The 27,084-nt window shown below is 34.8% G+C and overlaps 1 protein-coding gene across 2 annotated transcripts in view; it reads left to right on the forward strand.

Annotated features, from left to right (window-relative positions):
* The window catches only part of FTO (FTO alpha-ketoglutarate dependent dioxygenase), a 257,678-nt gene that overhangs the window by 40,590 nt on the left and 190,004 nt on the right, over window positions 1-27,084 (forward strand). For both annotated transcript variants that reach the window (XM_050904114.1, XM_050904113.1), the window contains exons 2-4: window positions 6,462-6,539; window positions 12,007-12,664; window positions 21,076-21,219. In XM_050904114.1, coding sequence (XP_050760071.1) covers window positions 6,462-6,539; window positions 12,007-12,664; window positions 21,076-21,219 — 880 coding nt within the window. The remainder of the gene's footprint in view (window positions 1-6,461; window positions 6,540-12,006; window positions 12,665-21,075; window positions 21,220-27,084) is intronic.

Below are 27,084 nucleotides of genomic sequence, written 5' to 3' on the forward strand. Positions count from 1 at the left end.
AATTAGTAAGCAAAGCCAAACAGTACCTTTGCAGGAAAGAATATCAAACAGTCTTTTAGACAGTGGCTCAGTTACAAATACTGGTGTTAGACTTGCAGTCTTTGCATTAGATTGTTCATTATGTAATTTTTTTCATGACCAGATCACTTGAACTGCATCCTACTACTTCTGTAACTGAACTGGTTTGTTCAGTGGGAGAGCAAGATGCACAATGGTTATATTAAATAACCAGCATACTTTATTGTAGTATAGTTAGGAAATGGATTTATGGGCTATTAGATATTGTTAGAGTCATAGATAATTTTAATATGAGTTTGTACAGAATAATAATAATAATGATGATGCAAGTTTTTGTCCTTAATATGAAAATGGTTTTGGCATATAGTCTTGGGGGGGGCAAGCGGTAGTATGCAAAGTGTGGTACAGTATGGTCATACGTCTGCCAGTATTTTTGACAGGCTGGATTATAGAAAGAATGTAGCACAGACAAGGCTTTTGGTAAGACTTGAATGTAAGGAAGGATAACCTGGAAATACAGCTTTTTCATGTGAGTAAATGGTGCTGTAAAATTGGCCAGTCCCTTAAGATCTTTTAATGAATGGATTTTACAGAAATAATTTGAAGAAAAAATTTCTGAAATCTAATATATGTGATAATGGAGAAATAAAAGATGTAATAGTGCATTTAGAATGTATTTTTTATTACTCTAGGTTCATTTCTGACATAACTGGTTTTAGTGAGCCACTTGAATGATCTTGGTTGCTATGAAGTTTTAATAGCTAACACTTGGAAAGCCTTGTAGTTTAAACAAATGTTAACTTCAAAATCACAGTCTTTCCTTAAGAGACTATCCCAATTTTGTTGTCTTTTTTTCTTTTTTTTAATTTTTTATTTTTAAAAAACACATGAAGGAATGTTAGGAGGTAAGGTTGTGGAAGTTCCTGTAAAGTGGTGGCTTTTTTCTAGATGGGGTCTTAGTATTGTGTCACAAAATTTTTACTATATGAAGTATTTAATCTTCCTCCTTTATAAAGCCATTGAACTCTCACTTCAGAGCATTAGCCCTTTTCTTCATGCATGACTTGAAAGAAATCCACGTTATTGTAGTTGATTAAAAAAAAAAAAAAAAAAGGCTGAAAGAGAAACACGGGCCCTAATGTACATTGTTATGTGGGGAAAAAGCTAACAGAGAGGAGGGAGTTTTGGAAAACCAAAGGTTTGCATCTGAACTTGTGATTCAGATCTTTCTTTCATGACAATATGGATTCTCAGAGCGCCCTGCTAAACCTGATAACCTTTTGGAAAACAAAAGACTATTGGGAAAAACAGTATTGGAGATGGATATGATACTTTCTTATGCTTTGAATAGAGGCCCTTTTTTTAGGAGCTGCCCCAGAAATTTCTGGAAAGACATTGGATTGCACTGAAAACAAAAAAATGTAAGTGTTTTACTGGTTCTGGTCCCGAGTCAGTATTCTCAAAAGTGTAAAAGCTGCAGCGAGCAGTTAGCAAAACTTTTTAGGATGAAAAAATTGGCCAATGTTTTAAGAACTTCTAATGAAAGGAGTTAAGGCAGAAGGGCTTTTGTAGGCTGTGAGTGGAGATGATGTTTCAAAGCTACTAGGCCTTTGTTTTGCACTCTCACCTCTAGCAGTACATTGTGCCCTCCTTTAGCCTCAGTAAGATTGTCAGATCTAGACATGATAGGTAAAATTCAGCCTAGATAAAATGTTCAGCTTTCTTTTACCTCTCTTTGCTGTAAGATTGCTGGGCATGGAGGAGAGTAAAAAAGAGGAGCATTTTCAATCTTTCTTTATTAAAAAAAAAAATAATAAAAAAAATCATTGACCCGATGAAATTAAGGCAACATTAGGTGGGACTTTAGGTCACTGTAACATGAGTCGGATAGTGACTCAGAAAATTCTGTTATTTTTCAGGGAAGAGTGCATATGAGTACGTAGAATTGTTTTGCTGGTTGTGCTGTTTTCTCTGCATTAGGCAAGCACCAGCTTGCCTGAAAGGTAGATCGAAGAGTGCAGCCAGTTCTCAGCCATCTACAGAGTATTAAAAATGGTTGTTCCCTAGTGTGATGTGTATATGAAATATTTTTAAATAATAAATATCTAAGAACTGTTAAAGTAGGAAGTTAAATGCAACAGTGAGATATTCAGTTTTTGTTTTAATTGTCGTCTTTCATGTATCTTTTCCATGGCATGATTCATGTTTTGCTTCATTCTGCATAATGTTGATTATAAGGTGAAAGTAAGTAATCAATGGCCGAAAAAAAGTTTGCTTGCATCCTCTCAGAGGTCGGAAACGTGCCTGTTAGAAGTTTCAAAATACTGTCTTTTCTGAAAAAAATCTTTTTTAGGGAATAATGAGATGGGCTTTTCCAGAATAGTGAGTAACAGTCATGTGTTTTGGCAGTCTACTAGTTTGAATAAAATATATATTTTAACTGCTCATCAGAGTAGTTTAAAAGCCAACATCCTTAAATGTTTCATAGGCACTGTTGTATCTGTCCATGTCTTGGTCTTGTGTCACTGACTTTTTACACGTGTATGGGATGCTGTTCCAGGTCCAGAGAGATTACTTGGTGTAGTGAAGCTGCCATTTTCTCCAAATTCAGGAGAAATGCAGGGCAGCAAACAGGGTTATCTTTTTAGAGGTGAATACTACTTGCACTGACTTAAGTCTCCCTTGTGTTAACAAGTGCAATTTCTTCAATAAATTCTTCAGTGCGTTTTATGCTAAGTACCGGGGGAAAAAACCAAACTTTTGCTTCTTAATGTTTTCATTGTTTTTACATGTAAGAAATTGTTGTGATATTGCAGCCTTAAATATATTGTCAGAACGAATTTCAGTAAAATTTCAATGTGAATTCAATAACATTCATTTTTATAATACATTGTTTCAGCCAAGACAATGATCTGTAAGTTGGAAAATGACTATTGTCTTCTGACTTGTTTGACGAAAGTAAGTAGGAATTCTGTGTTTGAAACACCAAGGCCTTCACAAGCCTTTATAGCCTAGATATTGAACTTTTGTCTTACAATTAAGAGAGAAATTAAACCTTTTGAGAATGGTATTGGCAACCTGCAGGGAAATATGTCAGCTGCAACAATTTTTACACTGTCATGCTTCTTGGCCAGAACATGTCATTAAGTCCCATCTTTTTCTTATACCACTTAATTTAAAAATAAAAAACCATGTGTGTATAACATAACTGCATTTTGGCCTGTGACTTTGATGTGTATTAGCTGTGTTTCTATTACTTCTGCTCTGTAACATACAATGCGTTACTTCTATTGCTATGAAGAAACTTAGGGGGAAAAAAAAGATATGTACAGTGATTGAGATATTCCAATTATTACTATTCCACTTGCTGAATTTTACAACCAGCCATCTCATTAATAAACCCGTTTATTACTAATACATGAGCAGCGATTGTTAATGTCTGCAGGAAGTTCATCGCACTCTCTAAATTCGGCATTAGGGCTTCTGGTATTCATTTCAGTTATCAGTCAGATATAATAGATCCATTAACACTCACAGCAGCCTACGAAATAAGATATTTGCAGAGATTTTTCTCCTTTCTGAACGCCCACGTACAACCCTTAACAAGGTTTCTTGAGCAGTGCACAGTGCATGATGACATTATAGGGATGGTGCACATAAGATTGTCTTTCATGTATTGGCATTACTAATGTATATATAAAAATCACATTGGGTTTTAAAGTGTAAGAAACATAATACTGGTACCTGAATAAACTGTTACGTTGTTAATAATTTTTAAAATGTAAAAATCAGATTTAGAAAAATGCTTTTTAAGATGCCTGATACCTTCAAGTAAAGGCAAATTTTTTTTTTTTTTTTTTTTTTTATTTAGCTGTTTATGTGTTGGAACAGCCTATAAGCAATGCTTATGTAACAGTGCTTAGACTTACACATCAGCCAGCTGGTATAGCCAGACCTTCAGTTTTTCTTTTTACTTTTTGGAGGTATTTGTGAGTAGTGTGATGTTTTTGACATCTGTGTGACAGCTTCTTGCATAAGAGATGAGCAGCGTGTTATACCACCCAGCTGTGTGTATTAGTCTATACATCAAGCTGAAGAGCAGCACTTAGCCAGATCTGACAATCAAATGTGAACTAGTACTACCTATACACAAGAGTGCATTTTAATGTTGTGTGCTTTTTGCCAAGAGGCTGGTTCTTGACAAAGAAATTGTCAGAATCTCTCTTCTTCCCACCTGTTTTTTTTTTCCCACAGATGTGAGTCCATGTTGAAATACATGATTTTTTTTTTCTGCAGTTTAATATGGTTTATCTTACAGATAACAAAGCCAATCTAATGTTTTCAGAGATTTCACATAATAAAAATGTAGCAAGCTTTTTGGAATAGAGAAGTGTTATTGTTTTAGAATATGCAGCAAATTAGCATGTCATTTTCTGCCAACTTAATCTGAAGTTACATTATGCTCAGTTTCACCAATGACTTCATGTCAACATACCAACAACCTGTCCCCAAAGAAAACTAGGGACCTAGAGAAATTACATTGCTAGTTCATAGATTTCAGTGCTGCTCTTCTCAGTCTCATTAAGAGTTGGTGATCAGCACATTATGAGTGTGGAGATGAGTGAGAACTACCTGCTCTTATTTTAGTCTGACTGATCTCTTAGCTAAAACCTTAAAATCTTCTACACTTCCTCATGATTTTAAGCTTCTGTCGTCTTCCTTGATGCTTAAATTTGAATAAATGAAATTCACTGTCACAAATAAAATACACAATAACACTCTTCATAGTTCAGCTTTCCTTGTTTATGTGTTTGCTATAAGCCAGGAGTTAGTTACTACATGTAGTATTTCTTTCTTCCTTGTTTAAATAGGATTGCTAGAATAGGGAAGATCTGTATTGACCTGTATATGCAACCCAAAAAGAATATGAAAAGGGGAATTTGCAAGAAAAAAAAAAAAGAAATTATTTTTTTAGCGATGAATTCTCTTATCACTGCAAATTGATTATTCCATAGACATCTAGGTGAAGAAATATGTAGTTGTTCCGCTATAGCTTGGTTTTATGAAAGTGTTAGTGATACCCTTTTTTAACTTATTCTGTGTTTTCCTTTGTATTATACCCTTATTCTTTTAAAAACTGTATTCCATTTCCATCTGGTCTTGCTCTTACAACATGAAGGTATTGAGCAAGCTGCAACTTCAATTATTTCTTATGACAGTGTTTGTGTAGTTGAAAATATTGCAATAAAAATGAGAATTTGAACCCTGTTACCGGAAATATTTAAACATTATGGCAGATGTAGTTTTATGATCTTTGAGTTGCATTTTTATTAGTAAATATTTGTTAATGATTAAAGTTTGTAAAGAAACCATCCTTGCAAGCTAAAAGAAAGAAGAAAATGGAAACAGTGTATTAATTTTCTAGGCCAATACTTCCACTGTAACAATTTTTACACTGTTGTTAATCTGTACTTTTATCGCATTGAGTTAGTGTTGAGTTAGACAGTGGATTGATAATTGTGGGTGGATTTGTCATGGATTGGGATTGTTTGATTCCAAAAATCTGATGGCATGTTTCAGGCATCTCTTGCACTTTCCAAATCTTTAGCGGCAAAATTAATTGTATAATGCATACAAAAATTTTATTTTTATTAATAAAAACCTGGAAAATGCAATTTGGGGAAAATCAGGCTTTTATCTTAGCAATTTCATAGTGGTCATGTTGACTAAACATTGGTGGAGATACTCTCAGTCTAAAACAGAAGTAAACAGGGAGTTAAGAGAACAAGGGGGACAGAGAAAACCTGCTCTTCACAGTCAGCTGGTTCTTAACGCACTCCCAGCATCAAACCAGATTTGTGGCTGTCTGCTGGGATGGCAGGTCTTGAGGATGGCATTTTAAATATTGTTGGTTTGTAGGGGCTTTGGTGTGCAGTAGGTGATGTTTTCTTTTTCCTTCATTTCAGGAAACGTTTTAGAGTATGCCCAACATGGAGGCTCATTGTTTTAATGAAGTATATTATCGAGCCATTTAATGGAATATGAGCTTTGTACCCATTAGATCCACAAATTGAAGTAGACAATAAAATGAAAAAGAAATAAGAAATTAGTATCTAGGTATAAAGTAGGCATAGTTCTGAAGAACTTTAGACCAAGATGGATTTTCATCAGTGTAATAAGGACTGATTATGTAAAAAAGAATTTAGGAGGAAAAACACTGGTGCTCTGAAGCTACCTAACCTGAATTACTGCTTTTGTAAGTGAAAAAGCTCCACTGATCTTTTGCATCCATTTTTCCTTATTTAATTTTCCAGAATTGAAGGTAGTAAGAGAAATAATTGCACATGTTTTGTGTCTTTTTAATACAACTAGTTTTATACTTGGCTGTTTATATCTTCGTTTTTAGTCTAATTTTCTGTTTCAATTTTACCCCTCCAAAACAGAAAAAAAAGCTTCTTGAAGAACTTGGAGAGAATAGACTTCCATATATGACACCAGCCGATGCTGATTTCCATCAGTTGGTAATGTATTTCTTTTAAGTGTACTTGTTTTAAACTAAAATGGCTGTTTGCACTGAACAACAAATAAATCTTTCTTCAAAGAGACACTGTGAAATCTGATATGAAAAAGGTATCTTGATGGCTCATAATGTACTTCCAGGTGGTGCAAAATAAGACCTCTAGATTTGGGATATTCAAGAATGAAAACTTTGTGAACTTTATTTATTTTTAGGATTTTGCCCTGAGTATCAGTACCTGAGTACCAGATAACATGTAACAATGAATCACAGTTTCTTATGCTTTGTTAAAATAAAACACGTCACTGTTCTTTTAAGGTTTTGGGGGGTTGTTTTTGTTTCTTCTGACTTGTGAAGAGACCTAATCTTTATAGCTCAGGTTTAGCAAAATAGGGAAAATATTAACATAGAAATTTGAAATTTTTTGGCTTAATTCTACTTTCAAATAAGTAACCCTTAAGACTTAGCTTACAAAATAAACTGTGGAAACTGGAATGCGTGTCTCAGATGAAACCAAATAAAAGTAAAAACTGGCCCAGTAGCCACATAAGTAGTAAACCAAATGAGTGTATAGAAGAGTATCATGAAATTAATAGAATATTCTGCATCTATCTTGGATCTTTGTAGGTCAGCTACAAAACATATGAAAAGAGTTGTAGGTTCAATCAGATCAGATTGGAACACGATAAGATGAAAAGCATAAGAAAGAATCTCATAGTTTGAACAGCTACAGCAAGTGTGCTTACATTACAGGCGTGTCACCTTTCTTGTGTTGATATATGGCTCAAAGATGTATATGGTAGCATAAAAATAGGTCTGACTCTTTCCCTGCAAGGACGGATTTCTCTTTTGCAGGATTCTAAGGCCAAGAAAAGTTTAGCACACATCACACTATAGAAAAGGAAGGATGCATTTATGGGTCGGGTACTGGACTGTGACTCAGAAGCATGAAGTTAAGCTCCAGTTTTGCCATGGGATTACAGTTGTGATATTGAGCAATCTGTATACTTCCCTCACCTTTCTCGTTCATTTGGGTTGTAGCGTGCTTAGGGAAAGCATAGTTTTCTCTGTGTTCTTACAGTCCTGAACATAGTGGAAGTAAGCTGTAAAGATAATAATACGAAAACACATAGCTTGCTGTTAACCATAAAAGCACTTCTGTGTGTAAGGGCAAGGAAAAGTGTAGAAGAGCTGGAAAAAAGTAGAAGAGCTTAACAGAATGATTCTTTTTTTTTTTTCTTCACAAGAAAAAAAAAAAACCAAACACATTCTTTTCAGTCTTAAACTAATGTTCAAGAAGCTCTCCCCCCTTTGGAGACTCAGGCAGATTACTGTTTTCTCCTTCCTAGTCCTGTTACATCCCTTCGTGTTTGTTCCTTTCTTTTATACCTGTTGCTGCCAAGAGCTGCTATGCCCAGCATCTTTTTCTTTTTCCCATCTTTGTAAATCCACAGTCTCGTGGAGCTGATGTGAAAAGAGAAGATAGAGCCAAGGTTGCCCCAGTAGCATCTCATTTGCTCAGCATCAGTAGCCCATAAATATAGAAGACAATGGAACAAGATAAGCAGTGAAATCAGACCTGTTCAAGCCTTAATAGTTTTTAGATACGTTCTTTTTGCATCATATAAAATTATGCTTTTTGTGTAGTGTTTGTGTGCATGCTAGGTATTTTTAAGTATATGTGATAATCACAAGCACCTTTTAAATTCTTATGGTGGTTATGAAATGTTACTTTAATCACAGCTGTAGATATTACAAGTTCCGTGATGCTTAAATATACTACAGATGGAGAGGAAAAGAAGGGTGAGAGCTTGAAGACAACAAATTGGCAAAATGAAATATCACATACAGTTTAACTTTATAGTCTGTCTTTCCTGGAGAGACCTGCCTTACTCCTTTAAGGATCCAACCCCTCATAAAGCAGTATTCTTTGAACATATTGGAAAGGTTAGGTAGGACGCAAGTAAAAAACTCCAGTATCCTGTCAGGTATGGAAATGCGCAGTCTGAACAAAACCAAGAAATTCCATCGCAAGCAAAACTTCACTGACATCCTCTTTCAATGCGTCTTGCCTGATGAAGGATTTTAGAAATCGGCCCCAAACCACAGGCTGAAACAATGTAATGTTTAAAGCCAGTTATGAACAAGAAAAAGTCTGTTAACAAGGCAATTCACAAATATCTGAAGTACTAACTATCATTTCATGATGTAAATGGCAGTTTGCTTATCAAGCGTCCTTGTTGCTGGTTTCTAACTTTATTCTATCTCTTGAATCATTCTGTAGGGTGATTCTCTGTGTTGAGTACCACCATTAGAAGTGAAAGCATGTGTATATTTATCATTATGTGTGTAACATTCATATGAAGAATTGAGCATCAAATGTGCTTTTTTTTTTGTCCTGTAGTTGCCAGTAACGTACCTACTTCTTTCACAGTGAACAGTGAATTGACCTTTAATACTTGCTGTCAGAGTTACAACACAGAGTACATGATTACTCCCCCTTCCCCATCCCCCCTACAACAACAAGGTGTCCAGTGTGAACCCAACATTCACCCTGTGTTCTGATCCCTTAATGCTTTCCTTATGTAGGACATAGCACAATGACTGGTTGGAGATTTAAAGACCAAACTGTTTTCATGTGATATGTTGGAAATGTGTTTCCACTTCCTGATTTCTTCTGAGATATCGGGGTGGGGGGGAGGGTTAAGGTAGAATCCTAAGTATACTGTGTAAAACTTAATGATAAAATAGTTCTTAAGCATGTAATCTTAAAACACAACCCAAAGGTAACATGCCTCTGACTTGGCTGGCAATAAAATGTGGAAGACATTACCTCTGCAGTTCAGGAGGGGAATACAATGTTGTCACCTTTGTAAAATACGTGTGCTTCCTTTCTGGTGCATGTTTTCAGACATTTAGTTGTTTTACATTGTATTGTTACTTCCCTCCTTCTGTTTGTAACAATTGTTTGGAATTTCATGTGTGCGAATCATGTCAGAAATTCAGTATATTAAATGGTTTAAAAATATGTAGTAATAATGACTTTTCAAATATGCCATAATAGCATATATAATGTGGTAATTTGTTACTCTGACCTGAGTATGTCCAATATACAGAATTATTTAAAGAAATACTGGGATACTGCTATAGAACTGTTAGTGCTGTTTTATACATATCATTTGCATAATGAAACAAATCATGCAGTAATAATCTTTATATGTCACAACATATAATGTTCTGTCATTATTAAGTATGATTGTGAAAGAATTCTTATGAGTCCCATCAACCTATACCCACACATCTGACTGTAGCCTATAGCTGTAAATCCTTAAAATTTGCAGTTACTGATTTCAGTAGTCATTCTTTATAAGGATTTTTTCAAAGGCTACAGATAAAAGCTCTGATTGAAACAAAGGGAACAGTTCAGGACCTCTAAAGGAATCGTTTCAGGCTTTTGGCAAGCTCAGGCGAGTTGTGTTTATCAAGTTTATATTCAGTTCTTTTAATGAAACCTGGGATCCAGTGTTCTGTGCTGCGGATTGTAGAGGGACCTTCAAACAGATATCTGGGACTATTTGCAAGCTTTGGTATTCAAAGTTAAGTACGTAAATACTATTGTCAGAAACTATTATTATCTGTAGATACTGTTATGGGTTTTTTCCCTCTCTCTAGGAAGCTAGTTTTTGGAAACTAAGAATGTGTAAAGAAAGGGAGTTAGCTTCACTGTAAAAATTCACAAGAAATGGTGGCAAGGTTCATAGATAAACTAAGATTTATTATGTGTAATCGTTATTTTTAAAATAGGCTTCCTTTTTATATTCCCCTTTTTAGTAGAAACAAATGATCCCATAAAGCCACCTCTTCAGTGTTGTAGGATAACAACGTATTATGATGCAAAAGTCTAACTGTTTTCATGCAGTAGAAAATGTGCATACTGACTTACTGCCTGGTTTGTGTTTTTTAAAGGCACCTTTTCTGGATTTTAAAATCAATTTCCTGAAAGGCAGGTTCAAATCTGACTTTGGAAGTAGATAGTACTAGTAAAATGGGTTTGAGTTGTACCGGAAGGAGCCTACAGATGGATTGTAGGTCAGTGTGATGCTTTTGGGCTGGTGGCTTTTATTTGTTTTTTAAAAGCTCTTTGAACATAAGCTATTACGTTAGTAAAAGTTTTGATAGATCAGTTTTGTGCATCCATGTGCTCTTGCCCCATTGCCTTAATACCTTCAGATTTCAGTTTACCGTAACTTTTTTTTCCACACACTACCATCAGTATCTACCTTTTCCCCAGACTAGTGACTAACTTCTGGACAAAAGGAAATAGGTGTAGTGAGTCCTTCGGAGCTTCACACATGCTAATGGATATCTGATAGGCTCACATTACAGCCTTTCCTTTACTAAGGGCACTAGTTTGCATCTGTTTCTTTTATTTATCTATTAATTTTAATGAATACATAGGAACTTAGTCTTTTTAAAAACTTATTCTCTAGCCTTTGTCCACTTTGCCAAACAGTCTCAGCAGTAGTAAAAGCAGATTTACAGGCAACCAATAAAAGGTGTGATTATGTGATACTCACTTCCTTGGAAAACCAGATTAACAAAATAAAATTGTCCAAGCCTTCCTGGAGTGGGAAGCAGTATTTTGCATACAAAGCAAGATACTGCTGATTAGCAGCGTTATACCTTACTGGGAGTTGTTGCCTCCACACACTGCTGGATTCTGAACTCCAGCTGATACCAGAGCTGGTGTGGTCAGGAGAGGATATGAAGAAAAAGGATATTACAGGTGGGGAGGTGGGGAGGAAAGTAAGTTTGGAAATTTTCTTTTATCTAAAAGGGGAATTTTTATATAAAATAGGAGAGCTAATTGGCATGCATTGAGGAATGTGAAAATAGAAAGGATCACTATGTCAAGGACTATTTTGAAGATAGAGGTGCAGCGCAGCAGAATGTTGGCCTTTTTTGAAAATTTACATTTTAATTTTGTTACTTCTGCCCTAAAAATTGTTCTTATAGAAAACTCTTTCAGTTTATCTTGTAGCCCTCTAGAGTTCTGTACATCACAATGAGACAGAACGGTCTTTGCAACCATCGCAAAAAGAGGAGTTGCTTTGTTACTGCTCGGTATTCTATTGTTTGTATACTTAAAGGTAGCATTATGTACAGATTCATCAGGGGAGCTTATATGTTCTATTGATTTCTGCCAGAATCCTCAGATTTATTTATTTATTTAGAGATTTGCCCTGGTGATACTCCGTGGTTACAGGCCACTGGTATATGCAATATATTGGAATATGAAAATAAAGTAACAAATACTGGCATCTATTTCTTCACCATATTCTAGACTCATGCTTGATAACTTGCCAACTTAGCCTTGTCTGTTCTTGAATATATGAAATACTTTGGTTCCTATAAAAAAAATAATTCTTTTGCTGTTTTTGTTGTTTGTTTGGGGTTTTTTTGTCCTTTAGTGGAAGACCAAATATTCCAAGCTGATTTTCAGAAAATCTGATAGAGTACCTGAAGAGCTCCATCAAATGGTACAAGAAGGCTTTCTGACCTTGCGAAAACACGATTGTTTCTTTCAAGATCTTGTAAGGATCAAAGGAAAAGATTTTGTTACCCCAGTGTCTCGTATATTAATTGGAAACCCAGGATGCACTTACAAGTACTTGAACACAAGATTATTTACAGTTCCTTGGCCTACTGAAGGTTATGATATAAAATATTGCAGTCCTCAAATACATGATGCTTGTAAAGCATTAATCAGACTTAATGACTTCTTGCATATTGAAGCAGTCAAGGCACTACAAGGACAAAATTTGTTTGAGACTGAAGAAATTAAAGATACTACTGTAATAGATAGGGAGCAAAATTTTGCTACTTGTCTTATGGAGAAGGGGTCTGTTTCAAAAGATCAAAGCAGTTGTGTACCAGAGGCTGACGACATAAGTCTAAAGAACAGAACATCTTATAACTTGACTTTATTAAATTATATGGATCCACTACAAATGCTGTACTTGAAACAAGAACCTTATTTTGGAATGGGGAACATGGCAGTGAGCTGGCACCATGACGAGAATCTGGTTGAAAGGTCAACGGTTGCTGTGTACAGTTATAGCTGTGAAGGTGAGTGATGGGAGGCATGAGTTGACTAGTGATGTAAATATCTTAAATCCATGAAGCTCCTCTATGTTTCCTTGTGTGTACATACATAAGCACACCTGCATGTTAAGCTAGATTTGTCACGTGCTTTTGAATACATTGTGGTACTTTCTGTATTTAAGCCCTATCTTTATTTCTACTAAAACCTGTACAAAATATACCTGTGTTTATTGCAGCTGGCTTATCAGTTGTTCTCTAGGTAGATTTAAAAATTGGTATGATTAACTTCCTGACTAAGAGCCAGGAAATCAAAATCTGTCAAATACCTATTTCAGGTTCACATGTGTGCATATTTTCTATCCTGTAAAATGTTTCATTGTAGTTGAGAACACCGTCTTTATTGTGTTATTTATCATATACAGACTTGCTTCTGCTTTATGCTGATTTTACTACTCTTCTTTCTTTGGAAAGATCATTTTAGGTTGGTTTTGTATAAAAGTATTACTGTATTTACTTGGAGGTGTATACGTTTTGTCTAGGCATGCTGTAGTGCTTTGCAGAGGACTTGCCAACATTTCTGTAGTTGGGAAGGGTGGAAGTTTTCCATTAAAAGACCTGTTGTCTGACAGGCTTTGCAAGCTCTTAGTTATTTAAAAAACATTTAAATGCAGTATTAGGGGGAAAAAAGTGTAGTTGAAGAGTCATTAAATACTTCATTTTTAGTTTAAAGTACCTTTCCCATTTTTATCTTTATTTAAGAACAGACATGAGGATTTGTTTTTATTTTTTCCTAACTATTTTTGAACAAAGCCTTGGATTTTTTTTTTAGTGGCTTCTAGTTTTGCAAACATAAAATTAGAATTTAGACACTTGATTTGAATTTGCAAATGCTCCGTTATGTTTCATAAGTCACAAGTGGTTTTTGGTCCTTCCAAAAATCCTTTGACATTTGCTTCAAAACACGGGAAGAATTCACGTTGACTTTGGTAGGTTTTGGCTAAAGACCATGAGGTAAAAATAATGGCTTATACTTTCATGTGCATTCTCTTGTTAGTTTTGTTATTAGTTTTGAAACTGTGGGTCACTTTGTTACTTAACATTCAGCTGAAATCGGCATATTTACATTTTCCTGGACATAAAACATCAGCTGGCTTAGCAAACTGAATAGAATAAATTCCCTGACCAGTAGAAGTGTCATTTTGTTCATGAACTTTTTTCTCTCCTATTTGCCAAAGACGTTGATATTTTATGTCCAGTAAATGTATTTTTTTAGTAGTACTGTAGATAAATATTTTTTCCAGTAACATTTTAAGTTAAAGAAACATAAACATGAACTTGAAGTAATAATAGTGTATGTGAGGATTTATTGTAATATGCTTAAAAACTTTTTACTTTAACATAAAACTTGCTTGTGGAGGGGAAAAAATGAGTCCCTTTAAGTTCAGAGAGCTATAAATTAACAAAAAAGAAAGCTGCTATATTTATTCACAACTCATCACTTGATTTTGTTTTTTCAAGTTCAGCAAGTTAGACAGATAAAAATTATGCTGTTTTAAAACCACTGCAAATTCTATGCAAGATTTGATTGACGAGGGTAGAAAGAAATATTTTAATATTTAGACCAAAAATTATTTTGATATCTATATGTAATTAATGGTTTTGCCACATAAAAGATTTTTTCATAAGTACACTTAAAAGTTTATATTTTTTTCCTGAAGGATTTAAAAATAGACATGAAAACTTAAAAAAGCTAAGAGCTTTCCAGTGAATAAATTTATCCTTCTATCATTTACATTTACCAAAAAAAAAAAAAAAAAAAAAATTACTACTTCAAATTTTTCTATTTTTACAATGATTCCAAAAGTTTTTGATCAGATTGAAATTTGATTATATATTGAGCGGGGAGACGGAAATCTCTTGGCAGGAGGTGGCTGGAGATATTGTAAAAGATGCTTTTTTGGGAAGAAAATGATTTATGAAGTCAGATCTAAATCTGAACAAGATTGAATTCCACTTGATAGCTCTTGAGCATGGCTCAAGCTGGTTTCATGAACTTTAGAGGGAGTTTAAGGTGCTGAGCATGGCTCCTGAGCATCATGAGGAAATGTCCTGTAGTATACCTTTATGTGAAAACAGTTCACTCACATCTGTCTGTGTTCAGGTTGTGGTTGTCATTGTATGTCCCTAAAGTGAAGCCGTATTTATAGTTGGCATACTTGTTCCATTTCCTCCAATTTATGAATCTGTTTGTAATTTATGAATATGGCATCATAATTAAAGTGATAGTAAATACTTGTGTGTGTTGAAGTTTTCTACCCAGCGCATCCAGGAGGAATAATTAGTCTACTTGATTTTGGAGAAATATTTTTGCTCTGCTGATTTCCTTTTTATAGCTTTCAAATGCTGGTGGTTATAAACTTATCAGTGCTTATAATATTATTCTTTCCAGTTCCATGTCACTTCAATGTGTTGGTGGTTTCTGCAGTTCACAAAGACTGTCAATATTTACTATATCTCTTACCAAGCTCTCCATAACTGTGAAGCATGAAGAAGCTCCACATCTTTTTGAAGATTGTTGTTAAATCTTTGTAGAATCGTATCTTGACTCCTCTTCCCATTTTCCATAAATATATTTGCTTTTTACGCCAGTATTTTTTATTAGTACTTACTCCATTAATTCATTTAGTATTGAATTCTCACTGTAGTGTATAAAGACTATCACAGAATCATTATAGAGTACATAATAAAAGGAGTAGAGGTGGTCAGAAATTTTTTGATGGAACAATTTTTCCTTGGAAGATGTCAATTAGACAGATTAGTAATTTTCTGGGAGAAAACACTGATTCTGTGGGAAATTCAAACAAATTAAGTATGTTGATTTTTGTTAAAACTATCTTGATTCTCTTTTCTGCTTGGTCTTGCACTTTTTTTTGTCAGCTCTCTATTCCTCAAATTCTCACTGGTCTCTGTGTTACTCTAAACACTGAGGGTCTGTGGCAGCCTCTTAGCATGGGGAAGCTAGGGCTTCCAGAGCTTCATGGCTAGTACCAATCCATCCTGCCACAAACGCAGAATCCCCAGGTTTTCAGATTCTGAACAGCAGGAGCCCTAGGAGTCAAGCAATCTTACTGCGTTATGGCAGCTGTTTGTCGGACAGTTTAGAGATGCACAACTCAGGTTATATGGTTTTCTTTTCATGTTAATTTGCATTTTTATATCATTGTTTGTTTGGTACCTACTTATTTGATTAAATAGTATTTAAAAAGATACTATTGTAATTGAAACAACTTTATTTTCTTGTTTGCTTGTTCAGTGTTCCGTGCCATAGTGAAAATTTAATGTTTGAAACTTTGATCAGTGTTGATTGGAGTAGAAGCAGTTTTTAATATGCCAGAAAAGAAATTTGAGAGCCAACATAAAGATATTGGAACAAACTGATCTTCTAATTAGTATCACTGTTTATTTTCTTGTTGCCAGTGTCAAACTGTTTCAAAGCAACTACAAATGAGGTACATTTCTAACAACAAAATAAGATAGATGTTTTGCTTAATGCTCATCTGAATAGTAATTGCTTTTGTTTACATTAAAATAAAATGCATTACATGACACTAGGTTAAAAGTAGGTTATCAAGTGATAAGAATAGTCCCTCGCAAAAATTTGGGAAATTTCCTTTTAATGTGTATACTGCATGAAAGTGCATGAGTGGTAGTCGTGGTGCATACGCAGAACTGAATACATTACAGAATGTGTGTTCAATTATACTGTCACTAACACTATTCGGAATTAATTTACTTTTCAGAATTTACCATGGAACAGGAATTCCAATTTTTGACCAGTTTAGGATTTTTAATAACACATTAGCTTAAAAATATCCTATCACGAGAGCATTAAGGTAAAAACTTGTTCCGGATTTTAATACAGTAAGCTAATAACCCATTTTTATTTCCTGCTCTATTTATAAAAGTGAATTGCAATCCAAATACTGGTAGAATAAGGGCATTTTCAAAAATTGGATTTTGTCCATGAAAATTTCCTAATGAACAGTTTTCCCTCAGGTCTTTGTAAGTTTTGTAGGAAGTTTTATTGCTTAGCAGAGCACTAGTTGGTTCGAAAGATGTTCTTTGAAGTAGAGACTTGTTTCAGTTACCGACTTAAAGGAGATGGAAAATAATGTAGTCACTGGAAGTGTCCATCTTTCTCTTACCTGGATTTCCCACAAACTATGTTTGAGGTTAGATAAGTAGTTTTCTCTAGATTCTTTGCAGTATCTCGTTTGTCTTCTTGCTGTAAGGCCTACTTGCTGTATAAATCTCTTGAAGTACTAAACAACTGGCTCTGTTCACTGACAAGGTAATGTTGAAAGGTTTAACAAACTTAGTTAGTTGCAGTAATGACTGATCTTGAAGGAGCTTTTATGCTTCTTTCTTTTGTAAAATGCTGTTTGTATTTTTTCACACTGTGATGTTAGCAATATCCTAGCACTCAGCCTAATGATGGCTATTTCATTTCTACAGCAGTTGTGAATAAAAATAGAGATTCACTACAGATGTATGTTTCCTCACTAGGTAAAAAAAAAAAAAAATCCTGAAACTACAAAAGTTGTTCAGAATTGAAGTCAGTCTAAATTTGTAGTTGACCAATAATCCTCTTTATGTACTGCTTAATAGATAAAAGTCATGGAGTAGACATTTGTACAGGGTGAGAACAATTATATTAAGTGCTTTCTAATGTCAGTAATGTGGTAGAAATATTGCTTGTTGAAAGAATAGAAATGGTATGTAGAAAAATGTATATTACTGCTTAAGAAATGAATATGTGAAATGGTCACATCTGTAGCTTGTAGGTTCTGGCCAGTTGGAATTATGTTCTGAGAGAATGACGAATTTTTAATGATCCAATTACTCCTATAATAATAGATTTGAATCCCTGTTTTCTAAAAAGAAATCATCTTTTGAATTAACTGTTGTGGGTTGTGTGTGTTTTGGGTTTTTTGTTTTTTGGTTTTTTTAACAATGCTCTCACTGATTTGATCAGATGATAAAGTCTCTCCTTCAAGAATGAAGGGATGACAGAATATTCTTTGTTCTTATTTTAGTGCTTTTGTTCTTGATATATTTGGACACAGTATTCCAAATATGACTTGATAAGAACGGTGTTGACAAATCTTCTGATTTTTGCTTTTGTGAACGTTAAGCAAAAGTTAAAATGTTAGTACAGTTTAATTAACGTCTTATGCTATGGCTTTTCAGTAATAAGGTAGAAGAAATAACTCTGGGTAGATACTCATTCTTTCCTACCAGCTGCTGAAAAGCAAAGCATGCTCTACTTTTTTCACTTCTTGCATATAACATATATAAATTGCTATGGAAGACAGTAATAATGTATCTGTTTCATTAATCACTGAACATGTGCCCAAATTCTTTTAAATTCTGAAAAAAATCAATCAATCTGTAAAAAAAAAAAAAAAAAAAACCAAACCAACAAACTTTTTTCTGTATCTATCTAACAATGGTCAGTTGGATTTAATGACAAAGTAGATGTTTACAGTCCTTGTTTTCAGCAATGTGTTGGCAGTGATTCTGTTGTCTAAGAAATCATGTTTAAGATTACATTTAGGATATAGTTTGGCATTATATTTGACTTGAATAGAGAACACTTAGGTTTCAGGGTGTCAAAAAACTCTCAAACTCTTCTTGAAGATTTTGGTGCTGAATAGCAAAGAAACCTTTCAAGGCCACTTTTACTTTCTGTGCTGTGGAACAATAACTAAACTGGATCCAGGAAAACGAGTTTCATGTTGTTCTGAACCTAACCATGACCCAAACCTGATAAGATCAGGTCTTAGAGCTGGAACATCTCTGAAATTTGAGCTGTCTAGTTAGAAGCATAATGTTGTGGCCAATTTTTTGCAGCTACATTCTCTCTTTCATGGTTCTACCTTAATTACAGGTTTGATGAGGTATTGTTGTTGTGGCAAGCTTGTTACCTGGTTGCATCATTTCATTTGGGATGCAAGCATAAAGGTTTCTTGCAGGCCAAATTCTGTAGGTCTTTAATGAACAGAATTCAAATTTGCAGATAGTTTTACTATATTTGCATTAAATACTGCTACATTTGACCATTTCTGTATGGTCTACTCCAAAATAAATACATGTCCTTAAGGTGCTGTGTATGTGCAAGATCCACATGATTTACTATCAAATACCTATGGTTTAGATGCATCCAAATGTTTTCACTTAAATGGGAACTGTAATTGTATCAATGAATATACAGCATTCAGTCATGCTTGAGGTGTGACAGAGAATTTAATAACAACTTCTTTTTATGTAAAAGTTTGTGAGTGCTACCTAGAGATATACCACAAATGTTAAGGTGTCTTTTTTTTTTTTTCTTACTCTCACTTTCAGAATAGCTTGCATTTAAAAGCTAGTAGCAGCTTGCTTCCATTTGTTACCAAAATAACATGGTAGGAGCAATCGGTTTCAATTGCTGCTGATAATTATAAAGTACAATAATTGAGAATATAGAGAAAAGGAGACTGTGAGCTACATTTGAACTCTGTACTTAAGCAATAAAAAATTTATCAAACTGCAAAAAATAAGTCATTTTAACGAGCACATTCCAAAGGTGCTGGATTTATGAGGAGACCCCAGGAAACTTTGATTGAAATTGCTGTCTCTGATTGTAGTTCTATATTTTATTGGTGCCATATTGTGAACAGTGCTGCTGCCAAAGTGAATGGGAAAGCACCATAACAGAGAGAGTTAACCCAGAAAGGTTACCTCTTTTTATAATATCCATGATGTATTGCATTAAAAATGCCTTGAAAGCCATCCTATTTGCAGTTTTCAGAAAACATTTTTCTTAAATTAAGTTACGATTTATCTGAACAGGGCAGAAAATATGAAAGCCCCTTGAAGACTTTAGTATTGATTTTTCTGAGTATTTGCTAGCTCTTGTTTTCTCATTTGTGTGCTCCTTGATAGAAAGGCCTAGAGCTGCTCCTGAGCCAAAGCTTCAGCTGGATGAGAACTGCGGCAGTGAAGGGAGGGAATACGGGGACTGAATTTACAGTAGGAGTTCTAACTAAGAACTTTAGATTGTCTTTTTAAAGCTTTTGGCTCTCTGCTTCCTGAATTTAGGCAATATTTAATTGACATAGAAAATTAAGGCAATTTATTAATTATTAAAGGCTACTCCCAACTAAGCAAACATTGCAGTAACCATGTGAGATGAATGACTTGAATATTTTGAAAGTGTGAGTTCAAGGTCACTTTTTATGTGTACATATTATAATAAGAGTCATAAAGATTGATTTTAGTATTTTTATTCTAGAATTAAATAAAGACAAAAGTTTTAAAAATTACTCCATGAAAGCACATTTGAAATGGACAGTGGAGTGGACACACACAGTTACTAACTTACAAGCAATAATTAGGCATGCTACATAGTTGGTGATTTCTAACCATTCACTGCTGTTCTGTGCCAACTGCTTATTAAAACTTCATCCTCCCTCTGTCAAAATGCTCTGTTACTTTAGCCATAAAACTGTTATACCATAGCTCCAAAATACCTTGTTATAAACGCTGACTGTATCTTTCAATTTACACTGCAGTGAAGTAAGCTTATGAAAATAGTTCTGAGGGATTAAGCTCTAAATACTATTTCTATGCAGTGGATTATTTTTTCCCCAAGCTCAACACATTCATGTTGCTTAATGATAAGAAAAATGTTGTGACAAATGTATTGAAGCTTCGTTGGCTCTTGCACATGTTATCTAGCATGTTTGACTAATAATTTTGAGAAAAGAATGACGGATATGATTCCAAGTTTCGCTCAACTTTGTCAGTCTAGATTGTGGTTTGTGCCCGTTATTTCACCTTACTTTGCCTCAGTTTATGATTTGGTGAAATTGTAAGTACATGAACAAATGAAATTGTTGATAAAATGCTTTGGCAGTTTATGACTTGAAATTATTTCAGAAGTTAGCTATTTTTATATCAGTGTTGCTGCGTTTTTTCTTTTTTCTTCTATGCTTATAGTTTTAGTAATGTAAAAAAAATTAAAAAAATGAAGAGTGAAGATTAACTAGAACTCCCATTACATGTACTTGAGAACTTCAGAAAAACTTGAGTCCATTACAAACTTTGCCTTGATTTGCCTTTACTTTGTAGTGAACATGAAGTTTTCATCTTAGTAAAGTTGGTTGCAAAAATTTCTTTATTTCATATGGCTTTTTCTTTTTTTACCTGTTACGTACTTTTGAATTTGGAGATGGTGATTATACCAAATGGAGATTATAGGAAGTTTAAGGCTGTTAAGATTGTACCAATGTGGGATATCATTAAGTCTGTATTGTTAGACCAGATTTTGTATTTTATGATTCTCACCTTGTTCTGTCATCTTTGTGGGGTTTTTCCCTCTCTCTTTAAAGGTTCAGCTATGGAAGAAAGTAATGAACAAAACCTGAAGGGAAGAGACCCAGCTGTTTGGCACGTAGGCTTGAAGGTAGCATGGGACATAGAGACACCTGGATTAGCAATACCACTTCACCGAGGAGACTTCTACTTGATGCTTGGTAATTTTCAAGGGCTAAGAAGGTGAACTTTTGTTGAAAACAGAAAATGACCCTTATTTTAATATAAATTATCATACCTTCCTTTCAGTTAGGACTTTTCTTATTTAGAATGACATGAGATCTGGCTAGAGTGTATAATAAATTCCTCCTGCCCTGCCCGCTTCCAGTGTATTTTGGGGAACTTTTTTTTCCCTAATGTTTCTTTCGCTTCACAGCTAAGAAAGGAAATACTCTTTTTGAGCCCTTTCTGTCCGTTGTGCACTCAGAATTGGTAGTCCAAGTCAGGCTTCAGGCCATAAGCAGAATTTCCCCAGATCTTGTGAGAAGTTGAGCTGTATCTGTCCCATCCTTGTATTTGTAGATGCTGATTCCTTTTTCTATTCTTAATGCAGTTTTACTGAGTAACTGTAAGCATCTGTATCTGTTATGTTCAACAAAAAAAATTCCTGTTCTTGAGTTTGGCTTATAGAGTGGCTACGTATTATGTAAGCTGTGACTGTGGCAGTCTTAAAGTTTTCTGGTACCATGGTTCTTGAAGTTTCAACCATTATGCCAATCTGTGGATGTTTATTGGTCACCAATTTTAGATATGACACTTCTCTCCTCCTGCTACAGTTTTCCATGTGTATATTCAAACATACTATTTTCTAGTAGTGGGATTATACTAAGGTCATAATGAACAGAGCTGTCATACTCCAAGAGTGAGTCTCAATGTCTCAAGTGTAGAGGATTAAAAAAAGAAAATTAAATTGAGTTCATTTACTTGAGCAGCTGACCTCACACACTGAGATTTTTCCACTGAAAGAAATGAAGCAAGAACTGTGGCTAAGGTTTGTTGACACAAAATCTGTTACTTTCTCTTTTGGCTTGTGTTTCTCTTGGTTATCATTTTTGTTTAAACAAATTTATTTATAAATCACACAGCTCAAAACATGAACAAAGCTTCTGACAACATCATGTTTGCCTGTTTAGTGACTTGGCTTGACAGACATCATCTTCGAAGAGTGAGAGTGCTTGTGGTGTTCCCTGGTTATGTGTTTGTGACTTGGAAGGTAGATTGCATGGAATGTCCCTAGAATGACCTGTCGCACTGCCAACTTGTTGGGCTGAACAGTCTTTTTCACTTCTACCTTTCACTTTTATCTTCCAACAAATATGAAAACAGTTTACTTACTACAAGCAATACATTTGTGGGCAATCTTAAAAAAACATATACTATTCCTTGTGCTTAGTTACCTGATCAAATCCTGTGCACTGTCATCAATGAAGTATCTTGTGTAAAAGAACTGGACTGTCTGTGCTCTTAAGTATGTTCAGACATGAACAGATCAAGTGTTAAGATGTGAGATCCTTTGGCACAGTGGTGTGGATGTGCCTCCTTTTTCTGTATTTGTGAGGATAATAAGTAGCAGCCTGGATGGAAACAGAGACATTTCGTATATGAAACTGAAGTTTAAGTGGCAGCTAAACGTTCCTAGAAAGGGAATTATTAATCAATTTTTGTGCAATAGCAGTTTGGGCATCAAATAAACTTTTTATCTAATCCTTCCTGACTGGAAAGTTGGTTCATACACAGCTTTGCTGGACAACAGATGCAGAAGGCAATTAATAAAAGAAGGGGTCTAACTTCAGTATTTTTATTGCAAAATACTGTAGATTGTAGTTGACTGAGTTACCAGATCATAAGGACATTTTTTATTCCCCGATGGAAGTTATATACAGTAACTAAAGTATTATCAGGGATGCTATGAAGAGCAGGTCAGAAAGTTAGTTTATTTAACACATAACATCATGATCATGTTTAGATGGAAACAAAGGATATATTAAACATTCTTTTGAAGACGATGTGTAAATCACTTTCTTATTAATACTTTGTGGAGAGCTGCAGATTTGAGCTCTGTAGGCCAGGTGTTTGATAATGTCTTCTGCATTTCCATGGTCTTTGTATTTTTTTCCTCAATTACTTTAAAAAATTGTTATTTTATACAGTCTGAGAGAGTATTCTCAAACTGCCCCTTTTATTAGGTTTCTGTGTACAGCAGAACTGCCTTTATAATTTCGACTTGAAGTGAAAGACAATATAAATGGACATATACAATTTTAGTGTATTTTTTTACTGTTCAGATTTTTTTGAACTGACTTTTAAGAGGAGGCATCTTGAGGATGCCATCTAGAAGATAAAATATGAAATCTCTGTGTAAAAAGTAACTTCACAATAAAGAAGCCAATTTTAGATTCATTTACCTTGTGCATTTATACATCATACATTCCAACACCTCATTTCAGCAAGCAGAGTCTTCTTGCTGGCATAATTTTAAAAGCAATGGCAGCAGTATGCAAAGCATCTGGAAAATACAAGGTTAAGATAGGAGTACTGCAGCTAGTAGTAGCTGTTGATGTACAGGGACTGATTGGTAGGACTGTGTACTTTTTCTGACTACCACTGACTCGTCCAACTCTAGCAAAAAAACTTAGCAACTCTGTAGGTCTGTTCTTCCAATTGTTGTAATGGTATAGTGCTTACTGCTTTGTATGAATGTTGTACTGAAATGTCAAATTCAGTATGTTACTTATAATTAAAAAGTCAGGTCCTATCAATTCCTGTGCCTGTAATACCCCAACTATTTCCTAATATTGTACACACAAATCTTAGATAAGAAAATGTGGTAACTTGATATTTCTAATAGTAACATGCAATTACAGTAACTTGTAAATCCTGATGTCAAAGTAACAAAAAGATTGGGGATGTTTTTTAGCATTTCTAGTAGACATTTAGTAATGTTTATGTTCTTCTCTTCGTTGGCTCTATAAAATATTTTTTGTTATTCTGCGTAGAATTTTAGTAAAATGCAGTCTTAAAATATAAATTTATGCCTGCATTCTCACTAGTCCTCTTCAGATGAAATCATAAGCCATAATTTAAATGTATGTTAGTACTAAACATGAGGTGATCAAATCCATTCTTCAAGTAAGCTGTTACAATAATATAAATGTATTTTGTTTAAACAAAACCAAACAAAATCTAAAATTACTTTCAGTAAGACAGTTTTGGTTTTTTTTGTTTTTTTTTTTTTTTTAAGGCTTACATTTCCTAATATGAAGAAAAAAGATCTGGTGAATGACTGCAAATCTGCTGCCTAAAAACTCAAATCTGAACTTTATATCACTCATGAAACGGAAACACTTTAGCTCAATTTAGAATAATATATTAGTCTGCAGAGGAAGTGCATACTGAACCCTGCTGTCTCAAGTACACAGTCAAAGGGTGTCTAATATGAAATGTGTTGGGTGCCTGCAATAAATCCAGAACGCGTGGAGGTGAGCAAAGGGCCCCATCTGCTCTGTCCTAGAGCATGCTTAACTAGGGTTGTCATGGTCTTATTATTAGATTGGAATCTTTCCCCTAATCTTTGAGTTAGACACAACCAGATTTGCAAGCAGATTTACAATTTTCACTAATTTTCCTACCATGACTTCAAAACTTACTTAACAAAAATACATTCTGGACTTTTTCAAAGGGAGATTTACTTTTCTGCAGCTGTTTCCCATAGATCAAGCTCTTGCTTGAAGGTTAGGGTTTTAAAACAGCATGAAGATGAGCTTGGAATCTTATACCACTCCCCACCCCCAGCAAATTATAGTTCAAGAAGCATCAAAAAATTATTTTTGTAACCAACCAGAAGTCGGGTGCACACATTGCAGAGGTTGGCTTGTGGTTAAAGATTAAGTATTTAATGGAAACACTTCCACATGTATATAGTGGCTCATTAAACTATTTCTAGATTTTTAATCTGCTTCTACTTCCACAAACTAACTTGAACCCTCTTTGCTCTCTAGCATCTTGAATGTGTTGGACTTTTTTAACCCTTTTTTTTTTTTTTTCCTTGAGTCCACATTTAATCCAAATGCTGTATTCTTTGATTATTAAGACTTCGAACCCCAGAAATGTATTTGTCGTTACCAAACTTTGATCATGAAGTTTGGCAAATCCCAGACATCTCTCTCTTTTTTTTTTTTTTTTTTTTCAGTTCAGCCTTTTAATGCATTCTGTGTTTTGTTTGTGCACACTTTTCTTGTTTAAAAACTAAAAATATTTCTTAATTAGGGGCAGATCATCCCTCTAGCTTTCTGTTATGAAAGTAGTATTCCATTGACCCATAATTTCTTGGGGAAGGAGACATACCTTCGTGGTGCTTTTTGTTGACATACCTATAGTAAAATTAGTTTGGTTAGGTTTTCTCCTGTTGAAGCATTGTGTGCAGTTGGATGCAAGTAGAATTGGAAATGGTGGAAAAGCATTTTAGTGCTTTTGAAAACTGCACTGTAATATGGTTAAAAAGAAAATTCTTTATTTGTTTATGGTAGTGAAGAAAACTAATAACACAAGTCCATTTCACTTTTGTTTGTAGATATAAGTGGTGTTTAGAATCTCAAAACTTTTGCCAGTGCTTCAAACCCCACTGTACCTTTTATCTGCCTCACGAAATAGATGACAAAAAGACAACTGTCTAAAAAGTTCAGGAAGAACACTTGAAAGAAGATAGAAAAGGCGATATAGCCCCCTGTTGCTAATTCTGAGAGCATTTTCCATTGTGGTTTGTGTTTTCTTGGGAAGTACTTTACCTAGAAGTAATACGTTTTGGGCCTTTAGTCCCTACTCCTTTCGGTAAGGATTGGCTAAGAATTAATTTCCTTTCTTTCTACCTTGTATTTGTTATGTCTTAATCGTCTGCAGTGACATGGGTATACAGTCATTGTTTCTCTCTGAGTGCTTTGGCTCCTCACCTCACTGGTGCTCTGGTAATTAGTTAAGTAGTAGAATTAGTTAAGTATACATACATTAGTTAAGTGTATATACATACACATATCCATTAGTCCGTTCTTTTGACAAAGGCTGTACAAGCACAGGGCTTTCAGTGTTTCTGCTGGTGGTGCCCAGGTAATTCAGCTGTCTGGAAGAAACCATACAGTGAGGTGTGGACAGAGCAGGGACAGGGACTGAGAAGAACAGGACCAGAGAGAAAAGAGAGGAACTGGCAGTAGTTTCAAGCAGTGGAGAGGACCGTGCTGAGATTCTGTGCTGGGAGGGATGTATTTGAGAAAAGAAGAGGATGGCAGAAGTCTGTAGAGGGGAGGGACGGAGAGATCTATGACATGAACTTGCTCCCACAATTTAAAATAGAATATGCAGCATCCAAATTCCAAAATGTATCTGCTGTCTGTAAAAAGCAGGAAAATCACTGAGAAGCTTGTCTGATAAGGGGGCCGCATCAAGAATAATAGTCTGCATCTGATAGTAGAAGGGTGGTCAGGTGTTAAAACAATCGCATTAGTTTTAGAAGCTGTAAGCCTGCTTCTCTCACAGAATTTCCATGCAAACTTTGGCGAGTCCCTTAATCTTTCCTTACTCTTAGGTTTTTCTGTGTCAGTTACCAACTTTACAGAGGCCTTGCGTGGATAAATGTATTAAACCTTAGATGGTTTTGTGTTGTTTGGGTTTGTGGGTTTTGTTTTGTTTGGGGTTTTTTTTTTGTTTTGTTCTTTTTCCTGCAGGTGTGAGGAATTGGGATATGTATTAAATAAGAACTCCTTTTTGTAACTATGTTTTACACAAGGTGTGTTATCTGAAGTTTCTGTAGCTGGAAGTTATGTGTCAAATAATTGTATGCAATTGCAACTAATCAGATCATCTGCTAAACGTTCTTAAGACTTCTTAGTACTTCATCTGTAAAGTCAAAATCTGACCTCCAAATTATTTAAACAGACTTCAAGTTGATAACTTTGTTTTCCAGGGTGGCTTTGGCCACCTGTACACAGTCATACATATGATTAATTTCTTTTAATAAATCTTGCCTCAACTATAGT

This window comes from Gymnogyps californianus, chromosome 12 (assembly GCF_018139145.2).
Source record: "Gymnogyps californianus isolate 813 chromosome 12, ASM1813914v2, whole genome shotgun sequence".
Lineage (NCBI taxonomy): Eukaryota > Metazoa > Chordata > Aves > Accipitriformes > Cathartidae > Gymnogyps > Gymnogyps californianus.